The sequence below is a fragment of the Hyperolius riggenbachi genome, chromosome 9 (assembly GCF_040937935.1).
Source record: "Hyperolius riggenbachi isolate aHypRig1 chromosome 9, aHypRig1.pri, whole genome shotgun sequence".
Lineage (NCBI taxonomy): Eukaryota > Metazoa > Chordata > Amphibia > Anura > Hyperoliidae > Hyperolius > Hyperolius riggenbachi.
Window position 1 is genome coordinate 173398012 of NC_090654.1, and position 12219 is coordinate 173410230.

At 41.7% G+C, this 12219-nt stretch overlaps 1 protein-coding gene across 1 annotated transcript in view; it reads left to right on the plus strand.

Annotated features, from left to right (window-relative positions):
- The window catches only part of CCDC66 (coiled-coil domain containing 66), a 96244-nt gene extending 85351 nt beyond the window's left edge, over window positions 1–10893 (plus strand). Inside the window, exon 12 of the mRNA XM_068253698.1 lies at window positions 10643–10893. Within this exon, the coding sequence (XP_068109799.1) occupies window positions 10643–10696 (54 nt within the window). The 3' untranslated portion in view covers window positions 10697–10893. The remainder of the gene's footprint in view (window positions 1–10642) is intronic.
- The last annotated feature ends 1326 nt before the right edge of the window (window positions 10894–12219 follow it).

Genomic DNA, 12219 nt, shown 5'->3' on the forward strand with positions numbered 1-12219 from the left:
TCTGAGATCGGAGTGATGTTAATATCCGATCATGCTCCTGTACGTACAAGACTAAAATGGGGATCAATGCCTCAAACTCAATTGCTCTGGAAGTTGAACCCAAACTTACTCTCAGATAAGGTGAGAATTTCAGAGGTAAAGAATTTATTCGCAGTTATTTTGAGGAGAATAAAACAGTAGATAGTAATCCCATGACAGTTTGGGAAGTGCATAAAGCAGTGGTTAGAGGGGTTCTAGTTAAAATTGGGGCTAAACTCAAGAAGGAGAGGGAGGCTGGGATCAACTTTCAGATTGAAAAGATTACATCTCTAGAGATTGCTCATAAAGACCATACTCACCACTGATTTGGAGAATCTACGGAAAGAGAAAGCGATTACTGAAATTGCTATACTACAGAGCCCAATATATGTTTTTAAAGGGAAAGAAAACTTTATACGAGGAAGGTAATAAACCTGGTAGATTACTAGCTCGACTGCTCAGGAATAGTAAAACAGAATTGCAGGTTAATTGTATACGTAAAAAAAACCTAAAACTTACAAACTGTCAGAAATCGCACAGAGATGTTCAGAATTCTATTCTGAACTCTACAATTTACCTACTCAGGTATCGGCTAACAAGAGAAAATCCGAGAGTTCTTGAACAAATTTATACTTTCTAAACTTGAGATGGAAGACATTGCCCTGTTAGAAGATAGATTGACGACAGACGAATTTTTGCTAGCTTTGAAACAAACATCCACTGGAAAAAGTCCTGGCCCAGATGGCTTTAAGTCACGGTACTTTAAGACATTTCAAGACATGCCTGCCCCTCACTTTATTGAAGCTTTTAATAGCATTACCACTGATGGGAATTCCCCAGAGCTTTTGACCGCCCATATCACGGTTATTCCCAAGGACGGTAAGGATCCTTTGGCCTGTGAAAGCTACAGACCAATATCTCTGTTGAACGTGGATATCAAACTGTTTGCCAAAATATTGGCCAACAGGCTTTTACCACATATTCAGTCTCTTAAGGTCCTTGGCGTCCACCATTGGCTTTCTCTGCATCAGATGGAGGGAATGTTCCTCCCCACTAATGCCGGGAAGGCCTTTGATCGGATTTCTTGCAACTATATTACTCTACTTCTGACTGACTTAGGCCTAGGAAATCACATGATGAAATGGATTGGCTTATTATATAGTGACCCCTCCGCTCAAGTTAGGGTAAATTGTGTGCTCTCTGAGAGGTTTTGTTTACATAATGGAACAAGACAGGGGTGCCCCCTATCCCCACTTATCTTTATCCTTTCTCTGGAGCCTTTTCTGAACTCGGTGCAGGCAAATTCTTCCATACACGGAGTGCAGATTGGAGAGAAGAAATATAAAACGGCAGCCTTTGCTGATGACGATATTCTTCATAACACAGCCTCTAATTTCACTACCTAACTTATTACTGGAATTCTCCAACTTTTCCATCATTTCTAATTTAAAAATCAATTTTACAAAGTTGTTTGGGTTGAATGTTTCCCTCTCCACCCCTATGCACTCCTTGTTTAAACAGAATTTCCCATTTAAATGGGCGTCGGAAAGCTTTACTTACCTTGGGGTTCAGATCCCCTCAAAAATGACGGACCTTTTTCGGCTTTGACAAGACCACTGAACACACCTTGGAACACTGGGTGGGTAAACCCCTGTCTTGGTTTGGAAGGATAGCTAACATTAAAATGACAATACTTCCTCGTATATTGTATTTCTTGGCTACTTTGCCAATTTTTATTCCCCCAAAAAATTGGTTTCTGTCTAAATTTGTCTGGGGAAATAACCCCCTCCCCCGTCTCAAACGTGAAAAACTATCTTTCCCTAAAGACAGTGGTGGAGCTGGTCTTCCAGACATTTGGCGTTATCAAGCAACCTTGCTGACTAGAGTAATAGATTGGCATTGTAACTAGAGATGTGGCGAACGGTTCCCGAACCGTTCGCTGGCGAACATCTCCAAATCCCTGGGGCTTGTACTACTTCTGGGTCGCACTGACCCGGAGTAGTACGCCTGCGCTGCCCGGCGGAGCGCGTCCTAGATCACGCTCCTGTTGCCGGGCACTTTCTGTGCGTGACGTCATGAACAACGTCACGCTCATGCGCAGAGAGTGCCCGGCAACAGGAGTGCGATCTAGGACGCGCTCCGCCGGGCAGCGCAGGCATACTACTCCGGGTCAGTGCGACCCAGAAGTAGTAAAAGCCCCAAAGATGTTCGCCGCATCTCTAATTGTAACAAAACCACCAAAGATTGGGTGAAACTCAAGAGGCAATTCCTTAACATAGATATAGCTTGGCTAACCTGGAACTTTGATCTGGAACATTTAACGTTTTTATACTCTAACCTAAAAGCACACCCCCTCATATGGGCAACCCTTCAGGGATTTAAAAAATGTTGCTATGAAACAACTTTCCTCTACCCTGGGCCCTCTTTCCTCCGTAAGGCACAGAAAGACTTTCATCCACCCCCCTGCCCGCCCCCCGGTTGCTCTAACAAATTTTTTCCACACCTTCAAAACCTGAAAGCCTTACTAATAAAAGATCTGTTGAACAACAGCAAACCCATTGCCTTTGAGGCCCTCACGTAAGATTTCGCCCAACCACCTCCAATATGGCAATATCTACAGCTAAAGCGCTTTCTATCTTTAATACGAAAACTCACTAATTTTTCTAGGAGACTTACTGATTTTGAGAAAATAGTGCTACAGGGGTCTCCTATGACCCATGTGATTTCTGAAATGTATCACCTCCTTCTATACTTAGTCCAGGGACAAGATGTCTTATTCAAAGATGCTTGGGAAAGACGTCTTCAGATTACAATTGAAGAAGAGGATTGGGAAAAAGTTTGCATTATGACCCATAAAAGTTCCCTTAGTGTGTTAACTCAGGAGATGAATTTTAAACCATTATCTCACTGGTATAGAACTCCAGCCATTCTACACCAAATTTTTCCCAGTCTCAGAGATCTGCTGGAGATTTACTTCACATCTGGTGGCAATGTAATAAAATTACACCGTTCTGGAAGCAGGTCCATCTTCTGATTAAAGAAATTGCTAGTGAAACTCTAGAATGGAAACCTGAAGTCTTTCTGCTGCATTTATCTAAAGAAAGCATCCGCTCCTACAAAAAATCCTTAGTAAAGCATCTGTTAAATGTGGCAAAAGCCTGTATCCCTTTAAAGTGGAAATTGGTCCTCCCTCGATCCTCCTTTGGTTTCAAAAAAATAGAACAAATTGCTAAGATGGAGGAGCTGATACACTCCAGAGAGGAAAAGTCTGAAAAAATGTATCATCATGTGGACACAAGGGTTTGAATTCCAAGACAGCGATACATTTCGCTCTATTAATGCCCCTATCCCATTACAACCCATGCTTCCACTGCACAGTTGTATGGGCCCCACTCATACCCCATCAGAAGATTAATGGATCCTGTGAATTATTGAGATAAATCGCTTTAACTTCTCACTTTATGACCTTGACATCTTGTATGCTCTCACAGAACTGGTCCCTCGTGATTTATTTTGCAGTCATTTCCGCTTATGATGGTGGGGTCAAGTCTGATATGTGATCTTAAGAAAGTTCTTGAAGGTAGCTTCCTTGCCTTCCTCACTTATTAAATATCTGGTTCCATGAGGAAAACATTCCTTTTCATCTAACCCTCCAGGATAGTGACTTTGAGACAGAGCTCTGCCCCCAGGAACAGGAAACACCTGCGTGAGCTCTCTATAAATTTGTTCCCTAGGTATCCCACCTCAGTTGTGTGTTTCCTGCCCTGGGAACATGAGCTCTTGATGGGATCTGCTAGTCAGCAGCCAGGCAGAGCTAAGGCTAGTCCGGTCCCTGGGAAGTTGTAGCACCAGCCTGGAGGGTTTTTTACAAATTGTGTGCGTGCAGCTCCTTCCCTGCTTCTCGGCAGGGCCTTCCTAACATCCCACTGAGCGGTGTGGCCCAAACATGACGTTGCAACTGGAAGGTCGCATACTTCGCATCCGATCTTGCGCAACTGAAAGGACGCTGTACGCGTCCATCCAAGCCAGCCGATGTGCAGCGTGGTGGAGGATGGACGCCAGACAAGACGCCGGAGAGGTAAGCAGGCGAGCTGACAGCTGGAGAGCAGTTTTGCCACGTCTGTTCATGGAGGTCTGACTATTGTTTTATAAATGTGGTATAGGCAACATGACTTTATATACATTACGCTGTGGGCTGATCTGAGATTTGATTACAGCGTTTAAAGTCAAATGATTATGGAACTGGATGTTTATAGATAGAAAGTATTTTAGGTTGTGCCTATCCACTATAAGTATAACAGTATGTTCTTTACTGAACTGGTATTTCACTGTGTTGCAACTTCTTAGGTTTGCTGTGTAATGTGGCTTAGGATGCATACATAGCTGACCATTACTTTTATTACGCTAAGGCTGATCTGAGGTGACCAGAGCGTTTTTTAATGTCCTTTGTTTATTACAAGGATGGAATTATATAAAGCTAATGTTAATGCTGGGTGCCTATCTATTATAAGCATAACAGATTGATTATATTTTTTCAGTAGTATTTCTCAGCTGTCGTAATTATACTCTGAGTGAGTTATAGATAATTGCATAATATGTTGGTCTAAAGTTACTTGCTAAGCATAATATAGCAGACAATTGAGTAATTACTTAATTGAGGTGGATGAGCCTTATTAAGTAATTTTATCTTTTTATATATGTTTTTCAGGATGTATCGGAGCAAGATAGCTCTAATAGGTCCAGGTGTTGCCTTTTATGGAAAAACAAGCTTCCAGTTGAATGGACCAAAGCATCCTGCAAAAAATGTATTAACAAGATAATAGATGAAGATAATGCAGCTTCATGCAAAAACTTTGTCTGCTATGAGACAGGAGATGGTGGAGACATTCAAGGCTTTTAGAAGCAGTTTGCCTGCATCATCATCAGCGGCTGCACCGGCTGGGCTAACGGGGACTGTTGTTGAACCCAAAAAGGCAGTCAGAAAATCAGTTAGGATTATTTCTTCTGATGAAGATCAGGAAGAATTTCCTGCTAGACAGCCTACCCTGAACTTTCACAGGAAGAGGGTTCAGATCAGAGTGATACTGAGGATAAAGTTATCTGCTCAAGATTTAGATTTTCAGTCTGAGACAGAAGAACTAATCCAGGCTATTCATTCAACATTGAAGAAAGAACAGGCAATTTTACAGAAATGTCTATGCATGACAAACTATACGCAGGGATGGATCCTGCCCCTCAGATTTTTTTTTGTTGAAGAATGAACCGGAAAAATGTAACTAATTAATGCTCAGTGGAAGAATCCGGATAAGAAATTTATTTATTTCTAAGGAATTCCAGAAAAGATTCCCCTTTGTGGAGCAGGACTCTAAATTGTAGGAATCGTAGATGCTGCTTTTAGCCAGCTAAACAAAGAAAACGAATTAGCTTTCGAAGATATGGGGTTCTTAAAGGATACTGCAGATAAAAAGATGGAGTTTTCACTCAAGAAGCCCTATTCAGCAGCAGTCATAAATTTTAAACCTGCTGCTGCTAGTACTTGTGTCTCTAGAACTATAAGTTTATGGGTAGAGAAAATAGAAAATTTAGTAAAGTCTGATGCACCTAAAAAAGATATCTTTGAGGCATTAGAAGTAGTTAAAAAAATCTACCAATTATATGACAGATGCAGCAATGGAATCTCTCAGAATTACAGCCAAGACATCTGTATTAATTAATAATGCAAGAAAAAAATGTATGGCTTAAAGAGGCACTTAAGTCTCGAAAAAATTAAGTTTTACTCGCCTGGGGCTTCCCTCAGCCCCCTGCAGCCGATTGGTGCCCTCGCCGTGGCTCGATCCTCCCGTCTCCGCCGGTGACCACTTCTGGTTTCGCTGTCAGGACCCGACAGGCATGGGAACGCGAGTGATTCTTCGCGTTCCCAGCCAAAATATCGCCACCTGGCCGCATAGGGGCGATATTTTGGCTGGGAACGCGAAGAATCACTCGCGTTCCCCTGCCTGTCGGGTCCTGACGGTGAAACCGGAAGTGGTCGCCGCCGGGGACGGGAGGATCAGCGAGACACGGCGAGGGCACCGGTCGGCTGCAGGGGGCTGAGGGAAGCTCCAGGTGAGTAAAACTCATTTTTTTTTTCAAAACTTAAGGTTCACTTTAAGACTTGGGAGGGCAGTCAGTCTTCTAAAGTTAAAGCCTGTCATTTACCATTTACAGGTGAATTTTTGTTCGGTCCTCAATTACAAGAGTTACTAGAAAAAACAGCCAGTAGGAAGTTTTTCTTCCCAAAGAAAAAGAGGTTTAAAACTAATAAGCCTTTTTTTTGTAGAACCCAGCAGAATAGGGACAGAAATATACAAAAAAGGAAGCCCTGGCCTGTCAAAAAAGACTCCATTAAGAGGAATCAGTTGTCAAAATCAGCTGATTCCCAGGGTAAGCAATGACGCCAAACTAAAAGAAGGGGGCAGACTGTCTCGGTTTTTTCCAGAGTGGCAAAGGATGACAAAGAATCATTTAATTCTGGAACTGATCAGAGATGGTTACAAGATCCTATTCGCTCAACAGCCTCCTCTAAGATTTGTAAAAACTTTGATGCCAAAGGAGATGGAAAAGAGAGTTGGTTTACAAGATTTATTACAAGACATGTTAGACAGAGATGTCATAAAGAAGTTCCTCCACAGGAGAAAAAAGTCGGGGTTTTATTCCAGGATTTTTCTGATAAAAAAGCCGACTGGCAAGTACAGAATGATTCTGAATTTAAAACCACTAAACCCATTCATTCGATACGAGAAGTTCAGAATGGAAACAGTATTCTCAGTGAGAAATCTATTGAGCCACAATATGTTTATGGTAAACATAGACTTTACAGACCCCTAATGGCACATACCCATAAACGAGAGATCACAAAAGTACTTGAGGTTCAGCATACAAGAAAAGCATGGAACCAGGCACTATCAGTTCTCCTGTCTCCCATTCGGGATATCATCAGCCCCGAGGATATTTACCAAGGTGATGGCGGAGTTAGTAGGCAGTTTACATTGAGAAGGGATTACCATCATCCCATATCTGGACGATCTGCTAGTAATAGCAGACAATGCTGTACTGAAAAGGTAGCCATACACTGGTCGATTTGCCATCAGATTCGACCAACAGACAGATCCCTATCTGATCGAATCTGATCAGAGAGGGATCGTATGGCTACCTTTACTGCAAACAGATTGTGAACCGATTTCAGCCTGAAACCGTTCACAATCTGTTGTGGTGGTGGTGGTGGTGCTGCCACCACTCCCCCTGCCCGCATACATTACCTGCTCCGCCGGCGCGACTCCTGGATCTCCGCTCTGGTCTGGTCTGGTCTCCGGCATGCTTCCCTTCTTCCTGTCTGGAGGAAGTTTAAACAGTAGAGCGCCCTCTACTGTTTAAACTTCCTGCCGGGACAGGAAGAAGGGAAGCATGCCGGAGACCAGACCAGACCAGAGCGGAGAATGAAGAGCGGAGACCCGGGAGTCTCGCCGGCGGAGCAGGTAATGTATTGCAGCTCTATTGTGTCGGTCGTCGGGCATTTGAACGCCGCTAGCGATGCGTTCTTTACCCGCGGGCGATCGACTGTTATTTTCCGCACGGCGCGATCGACGGGATCGGACGGAATGGATCGAAATTCGGCGTGTAGCACGAACGATTGGCAGCAGATTCGATCCCAGTGATCGAATCTGCTGTCGAAACGGCAGCAAATCGGGCCAGTGTATGGCCAGCTTTAGAAAGAGACAAGAACAGAGTTATAGATCAATTTACAAAAGGCAGGCTGGTTGATAAACTACCAAAGTCCAACTTAGACCCTACTCAGACCATACAGTTTTTGGGATTCATTATAGACACTCCCCGTCAGAAGCTGTTTCTACCAAAAGAATAGATAGAGAAGATTATTTACACCATAAAAAACTTTCAGGAATCAGAGACAATATCTATACGCCAATTAATGAGTGTGATAGGTCTGTTAACCTCAACTACACCCGCAATTTTCTGGGCAATGGCTTACACAAGAATACTCCAGAATTGGTTGTTAACAAACTGGGACAAAAGTCAAAGCTCTTTAGAAAACGTATTAATTATTCCAAATACAGTAAAAGAGTCTCTATCTTGGTATAAAGAGCGGGAAAACATGCAAGTAGGAAGACTATGGAGACCACCAATCTCAAAGATTGATACAACAGATGCAAGTCTAGCAGGTTGGGGGGCCTCATCTTGACGGACTATATTTTCAAGGGAGTTGGTCTGTCCAGACAACTCTAGAGTTCTCCAATTACAGAGAACTCAAAACTCAAAGAGAACATTGGTTCAGGCTGCAGAAAATCTGGTAGGTCACCATGTGCAGATTCGAACAGACAGTGTGACAGTAGGGGCCTAAATAAACAAGCAAGGGGGAACAAAATCCAAGAAGCTGTTGGATCTGTCATTAAGTATTCTGAATTGGGCAGAAAATAATCTGTTATCGAAATCAGCAATTCACTTAAAAGGAACTTTAAATACAATGGCAGACATATTGAGCAGACAAACTATGTCCAACTCAGAGTGGATGTTAAATCCAAGAGTGTTCCGCACAATAGCAAAGCAATGGGGAGATCCGGAGATCGATTTGTTTGCCAACCAGGAAACCGGTCAGTGTCCAAAGTTCTTTTCACTGGATCCGAGAGGAGCATGCGGAATAGATGCCTTAGCTCAGGATTGGACATTCAAGCAGGCCTATGCCTTTCCACCAATGCCACTAATCCCATTAGTACTACAAAAACTAAAGTCATCAAAGATGTCCCTTATTCTAAAAGCACCAAATTGGCCTAAAAGAACTTGGTATCCACTTCTAATATCCATGTTAAAGGCGGAGCCATGGCCACTTCCACAAAAAGATCTTTTGTTAAAACAAGGGGAATGCAAGTGGGTTCAGATCCCAAATTTACATCTCATAGCATGGTATCTGAGAGGGACGTTTTAGAGGCCAGAGGTTTATCCAGCAGAGTATTGGAAGACATACCTATCATGGAAGGAGAAGACATGTTTTACGCAAAATGATATAGATACCATCCTTGAATTTCTGCAGGATGGTCTGGATAGAGGTCTGGCGTTGAGTACAATGAAAGTACAGGTGGCTGCATTGTCAGTTTTATTAGACAAGAAACTGGCAACAGATCCGTTAGTCATTCGATTTTGTAAGTCGGTGGAGAGATCAAAACCAGTTATTAGAAGATTATACCCTAAGTGGGACTTATAATTAGTCCTTAATGCCCTAATGGAGGAACCGTTCGAACCTTTACAGGACGCCTCTTTAAGATTTCTGACGATTAAGACAATATTCCTAGTTGCAATAACCTCAGCAAGGAGAATTGGGGAGTTAGTCACTCAGTGCTAAAGAGAGATTTTGTTCAATTTTTGATGATCGGGTGGTGCTGAAGACGGTAGAAGGATTTCTACCAAAAGTGTCATCAATTGTGAATAGAAGTCAAGAAATTATATTGCCTTCTTTTTGTAAAGATGACATTTTACCTAAGGAAAAGAAATGGCAGACATTGGATGTAAGAAGATGTCTTGTTACTTACCTAGAAAGAGTGAAGAAATTTAGGAATTCTACAAGCCTTTTCATCAACTTTTCAGGAAATGAGATTGGAGAAAAGATGACAAAATCATCAATAGCAAGATGGTTAAAAATTAGTATTGAGGAAACTTAAAAAAGCAGGGGTCTAGTCAACAAAGGATATTACAGCACATTCAATGAGAGCCATGGAAACATCCTTGGCCTATAGAGCTGGGGCATCAGCATCTGACATCTGCAAAGCTGCAGCCTGGAAGAACATGAATACATTCATAAAACACTACCGGTTGGATTTGATGTCAGCAGGAGAACAGTCCTTTGGAGAAAGGTCCTGCAAGCTGTGGTCCCTCCCTAAGTTGGGTGATACTTGGTTATCATCTCAAAGTCACTGTCCTGGAGGGTTAGATGAAAACACCAGGATTAGTTCCTGGAAATTCTATTTTTATAACCCTCCAGGACAGTCTTAGTTCCCGCCCATAAGCATCATGTATTTTGATGTGGGTGAAGATAAAAGTAAGGTATCCTATATACAAGGTTCCGGTCATTTAACACAACTGAGGTGAGATACCTAGGGAAAAAAATTATAGAGAGCTCGCGCAGGTGTTTCCTGTTCCTGGGGGCGGAGCCCTGTCTCAAAGTCACTGTCCTGGAGGGTTATTAAAAATAGAATTACCAGGAACTTTTCCTGGTTTTTACTGGCTCAATTGCTTTATATTTCTACAGCGAGATCATTTTATATTTCTTGTCCTATATCATTATATATGTTAATGTTACTTGTTTGATGTGTTTTGCTTGGCTGATCACATTGTCTGAAATCAATGTAAACTGTATTATTACTCTTTATCAATAAAGATTGTTTGAAAAAAGTAAGACATGTTAAAATAATGTAAGCTGTACAACACACTGTGTATATGTACTATCCATATAATTATATGGCCATGTTCACATCTATTACACATCTCCTGGGTGTGAAAAGCATATAAAAAGACTTTGTGAGATTTATAATGTCCACAGCTGAAGTAAACTTAACCTTTAAATTATTTGTATTTCTAGGGCTTGCTGCAGAAACAAAGGGAACTGGAGACTGGCTTGATGCCTGATGTTTAGGGTGATATCTGGAATTCCAGTGATGTGGCATTTACATCGGGACTGTTTTTGTTAGTATTTGTTTAAATTATATTTAGATGCACTGTTAAATTATTGTGAACTTGTGTTTGTGGCTGTGTTGTCTATTTATCAGATGTTTATGTAATTTGTATTTTTAGAGCTTGTTTTTTGATATAATAAATATTTTTTTAATGTTAGTTTTAAAAAGTACCTATATTTTTCAAATAAAAAACAATTAGGGGGAGGGGGTGTTAGTTCCCGCAACTCTAGAAAAAAGCTGAATGAGCCAGCATTATGTCCATGTCCATGTTCACACTATACATAAATTCTAGAACAGACACAGACAAGCAGATTTAGGCTTGGTTCACATTAGGCTCTAAATAGTTTACATTCTGCTCCAATGAGCGGAACGCAGCAGCGGAAGCAATGCTTTCCCGATGGGAAAGTTCACATTGCTGCGTTCCGCTCGTTGGAGTGGACGTTCCCGATCTGCACCATCCTTCCGCTCCGCTTCACGGAGCGGAACGCAGCACAGGAGCGGATGCGTGCCAATGTAAACCCGGCTTAACCACTTGAGGACCTAGGGCTTTCTACCCCTTAAGGACCGGCCACTTTTTTCCATTCAGACCACTGCAGCTTTCACGGTTTATTGCTCACTCATACAACCTACCACCTAAATGAATTTTGGCTCCTTTTCTTGTCACTAATAAAGCTTTCTTTTGGTGCTATTTGATTGCTCCTGCGATTTTTACTTTTTATTATATTCAGCAAAAAAGACATGAATTTTGGCAAAAAAATGATTTTTTTAACTTTCTGTGCTGACAGTTTTCAAATAAAGTAAAATTTCTGTATACATGCAGCGCGAAAAATGTGGACAAACATGTTTTTGATAAAAAAAAACCCCATTCAGCGTATATTTATTGGTTTGGGTAAAAGTTATAGCGTTTACAAACTATGGTGCAAAAAGTGAATTTTCCCATTTTCAAGCATCTATGACTTTTTTGACCCCCTGTCATGTTTCATGAGGGACTAGAATTCCAGGATAGTATAAATACCCCCCAAATGACCCCATTTTGGAAAGAAGACATCCCAAAGTATTCACTGAGAGGCATAGTGAGTTCATAGAAGATATTATTTTTTGTCACAAGTAAGCGGAAAATGACTTTGTGAGAAGAAAAAAAAAAAAAAACTCTGTAAATGGACAATTGTGTGTAAAAAAAATCAAAAGATTGTCATTTACAGAGGTATTTCTCCCACCCAGCATGGGTATGTGTAAAAATACACCCCAAAACACATTGTACTACTTCTCCCGAGTACGGCGATACCACATGTGTGGCACTTTTTTGCACCCTAACTGCGCTAAAGGGCCCAAAGTCCAATGAGCACCTTTAGGCTTTCACAGGTCATTTTGCGGAATTTGATTTCCAGACTACTCCTCACGGTTTAGGGCCCCTAAAATGCCAGGGCAGTATAGGAACCCCACAAATGACCCTATTTTAGAAAGAAGACACCCCAAGGTATTC